Raw genomic sequence first — 4,197 nt, 5'->3', positions numbered from 1 at the left:
AAACCACTTAGCACTATTTAAATAAAACTGTTTTTGGAAATACAGAATTGACAGCAAGGTGATCTGAGTGTCTCTCGCCATAAAGATTTCTATGTGCAAAACATGTTTATATTTGTATGTTTATTACAAAAAATGGTGCAGTGATCATTAATTGTTAATTTTGTCATTAAATACTACACTAAATACAAAATAAATAGCACCATTAAATTTCTTGTAAAAAACTGGTTATTATGAAGTTATTTTAAAATTTGCAAGTTTAACCATTTGGTTTCCTATAGCGAAGAAAATAAAAAAATAAACAAACTTCCTCTTTTATATATATAGACTATTTTATGAAGGTATGTCAATAAATGTGTAATCAAATTGTAGTTTATGATTGGAATTTTATTATTATACATTATTTAATTTCTTAATTCAAAAATAAATATAAAAAAAGCTAAATATTGATTACATGAACTGATACATCATCTTCTGCTTTTACATTTTATGACACCCACAAACAATGTCTGTAGCTTTTAACAAAGTAGACAGTGAAATTACCAATATTGACAATATAAAATAAGAACCTCCTACCTTTTCTATTTGCCGAGATATTATATTTAGCAACTCTCTCACAATGGCTTGTCCACCAAATCCTCTTTTGAAAATACGTGTTTATCTAAACCCATTTCTTTCAATTACTTGTTTTTAACCAATTTAAAGCACTCATTTTGAACTACATAATACTGTCAGTCTTCCTAAAGTATTTATGAGGGTAAAGCTATCATTATCGTTTGAGAGCTTGAAGTGTGATGATCAAGGCGATATTCTGATCAGAAATGAGATGTTTTAGACTCAAATAAAGTTTAGTTAGGAAGCCTGATAAATTACAGGGGATTTTTTGTGGTATCGGTAATGTAATTTATAACTTTTGTTAATCCAAAATCAATATATAAAAACCTACCAAATTTAATTTTTACATCCTGAACGTGTGAAATTTGGTGAGGCATAGCAAGTATGATGCACGAGTACAGAAATTTTTGTAACATCCTAAGCAGTAGAGATCATTGTTTTCTATATGTTTTTTATATCTACTGTTCTGTCTTTTAAGAAAAGTAACTGAAATTTAAGTAATTTAATAATATATGCTCATATGTAATGTATGGTAACTGAAATGTTGCTGTATTTTACACAATACTTGTATGCTAGTACTAAGACTAAGAAGAGTAAGATTTTTCCTTGTAGACTAGTTTTATGCTATTTGATATGTTAACATAAGCTGCACTTGTGATTTACAACTTGTGTGGTGGGATTATTAGTTAGACATGGTTCAAAAGTCAATAAAACAAAGAAATTAATAAATATAGCTAGATGTATACTGTTATTAGCTTTAAGCAATTTAGAATAAACAATTGTGATTTCCTGTTACAATTTGCAGTTATTCTAGAAAGAAAATAGGTTAATTTATATTTATCTCCTAATTTTTATGGTGGTTATGAGATTGGTCAAATCAACTGACCCCGCATAGTAGGGTAGAGAAAATAACAGATAAAATATAAACCTCTTATAAAAAGAAATTTTGATTTTGTTTAGGAGGTTTTAGAGATTTAACAAATGAAATTTGATAATTATTCAGGTGAAGAAAAGTATTTTTAATCTTAAAATCAAAATCACTTTGCATGTTTGATAGTCAACATTTCCAAAGTAAAAATTCATGAGCAAATTTTTAATCAAAATACTTATTTAAAAAACCTGATATTTTGTATACAAAAGCCTTATAATATTTACTGACAGTTTGCAAAAGTTTATGAAGATATGAACAAAAGTTATACTATGAATAATCTCATGGTTACTTTGGTTGTTATGTTTGTACCCCTAGTCACAGAGTTAATCAATTTTTTATTCTTATTAAATTTAGGGTTTGGAGGAAGTTGTTTTCAAAAAGATGTATTGAACCTTGTATATCTGTGCGAGTCCTTAAACCTTCAAGAAGTTGCAAATTACTGGTATCAGGTAGGTTGTTCTAGAAAGTGTGTTTCAATCATTGTTTTTAAACATCAGAAACAAATTTAATATTTTTAAATTGTCAATAAGTAACATCTGCTTTGACCTCGATATTGATCATAACCAGGATTAAATAAAAAAAAAATAATCTTAAATGTTAGGTACATACTTGAAGATATAAGTAAATATAAAATTAATAATAACTGAAGCAATTTTAGGCTTTTACACCAGTTACCATGTTTAAAAGTACTTTATTGCTGTTCCTTCTAAAACTAAAGCACTTGTTATAAAGCACTTATACCAGTTATTAGTATTAAAAGTTCCTAATTTCTGTTTCAACTAAAGCTAAAGGACAGGAGATTTTACATCAGTTACCATGCTTAATTTCATTTCTTATTTTATGTGTATCAGCAGGTAATAGAAATGAACAGATATCAGAGAACTCGATTTGTTCGAAGAATTGCTGAAAAACTTTTTAACACACTTACTGATAAGAAGATTACAATTTTTGGATTTGCTTTCAAGAAGAATACAGGAGATACAAGGTATGAAAATGGAGGTTCAGAAAAAGCCCTGATGTTTGGTAAATGTTATTTTCTCATCCATCCTTGAGTTGTTGGTGTTTTATCATCAGTTCTACAGTAGTGGGTGTTTTTTTCTCATCAGTTCTTCAGTAGTGGGTATTGTTTTATCATCTATTCTTCAGTAGTGGGTGTTATTTTATCATCCATTCTTCAGTAGTGGGTATTGTTTTATCACCTATTCTTCAGTAGTGGGTTTTGTTTTATCATCTATTCTTCAGTAGTAGGTGTTGTTTTATCATTCATTCTTCAGTAGTGGGTATTGTTTTATCATCTATTCTTCAGTAGTAGGTATTGTTTTATCATTCATTCTTCAGTAGTGGGTGTTTTTTTCTCATCAGTTCTTCAGTAGTGGGTATTGTTTTATCATCTATTCTTCAGTAGTGGGTGTTGTTTTATCATCCATTCTTCAGTAGTGGGTTTTGTTTTATCATCTATTCTTCAGTAGTGGGTATTGTTTTATCATCCATTCTTCAGTAGTAGGTATTGTTTTATCATCCATTCTTCAGTAGTGGGTATTGTTTTATCATCTATTCTTCAGTAGTGGGTGTTGTTTTATCATCTATTCTTCAGTAGTGGGTGTTGTTTTATCATCTATTCTTCAGTAGTGGGTGTTTTATCATCTATTCTTCAGTGGTAGGTATTGTTTTATCATCCATTCTTCAGTAGTGGGTATTGTTTATCATCTATTCTTCAGTAGTGGGTGTTGTTTTATCATCCATTCCTCAGTAGTGGGTATTGTTTTATCATCCATTCCTCAGTAGTGGGTGTTGTTTTATCATCTATTCTTCAGTAGTGGGTGTTGTTTTATCATCCATTCTTCAGTAGTGGGTATTGTTTTATCATCCATTCTTCAGTAGTAGGTATTGTTTTATCATCCATTCTTCAGTAGTGGGTATTGTTTTCTCATAAGTTCTTCAGTAGTTGGTATTGTTTTATCATCTATTCTTCAGTAGTGGGTGTTGTTTTATCATCCATTCTTCAGTAGTGGGTGTTTTCTCATCCATTATTCAATAATTGGCATTTTTCCATACATTCTGTATTAGATTGTATTTTGAAGTTAGTTTTATCTGAAGCACATTATTCAGATATAGTTTCTCTGGTGATTGTTGTTGTTTTCAAGTTAGTTTTGTACGAAGCACATCATAGATATGTAGTTTCTATCTTTCTCTGGTCTGATATTGTTTGAATGATGTTCAGATAAACTTTGTTTTGTGTAATAATCCAATTTTTGTAAATTTTGTATTATTAGAAAAGTCAACAATTTTGTAAAATTTTTTTCATATCTAATTCAAAACATTGTTTTCTCATCTTTCAGTTCAATGAAACTTTTCAACTACAACTATTTGTTAGAGTTAATATAAAATATTAATAATTGAATATTTTAGAGAATCTCCTGCTATCTATGTGTGTAAACATCTGTTAGAAGAAGGAGCCCACATATCCATTTATGATCCCAAAGTAAATCAACAACAAATAATTGAGTAAGTCTGGACATTCTTTACATGCAGCTTAGTGAAGTTCTAATAAATCTAATCATTCCGATATTAACATGGTATACTTCATGTATGTAATCATTCCAATATTAACATGTCATACTTCATGTATCTAATCATTCCAATATTAACATGTT

General features: G+C 29.0%; 1 protein-coding gene across 2 annotated transcripts in view; it reads left to right on the top strand.

Annotated features, from left to right (window-relative positions):
• Positions 1-4,197, top strand: part of LOC106474991 (UDP-glucose 6-dehydrogenase-like) — an 18,102-nt gene that overhangs the window by 6,298 nt on the left and 7,607 nt on the right. For both annotated transcript variants that reach the window (XM_022403234.1, XM_022403235.1), the window contains exons 4-6: positions 1,898-1,992; positions 2,395-2,528; positions 3,953-4,048. In XM_022403234.1, the coding sequence (XP_022258942.1) occupies positions 1,898-1,992; positions 2,395-2,528; positions 3,953-4,048 (325 nt within the window). The remainder of the gene's footprint in view (positions 1-1,897; positions 1,993-2,394; positions 2,529-3,952; positions 4,049-4,197) is intronic.

This window comes from Limulus polyphemus, unplaced genomic scaffold (genome assembly GCF_000517525.1).
Source record: "Limulus polyphemus unplaced genomic scaffold, Limulus_polyphemus-2.1.2 Scaffold7941, whole genome shotgun sequence".
In the NCBI taxonomy this organism is placed as follows: domain Eukaryota; kingdom Metazoa; phylum Arthropoda; class Merostomata; order Xiphosura; family Limulidae; genus Limulus; species Limulus polyphemus.
This window is presented reverse-complemented; position numbering and strand designations above follow the sequence as displayed.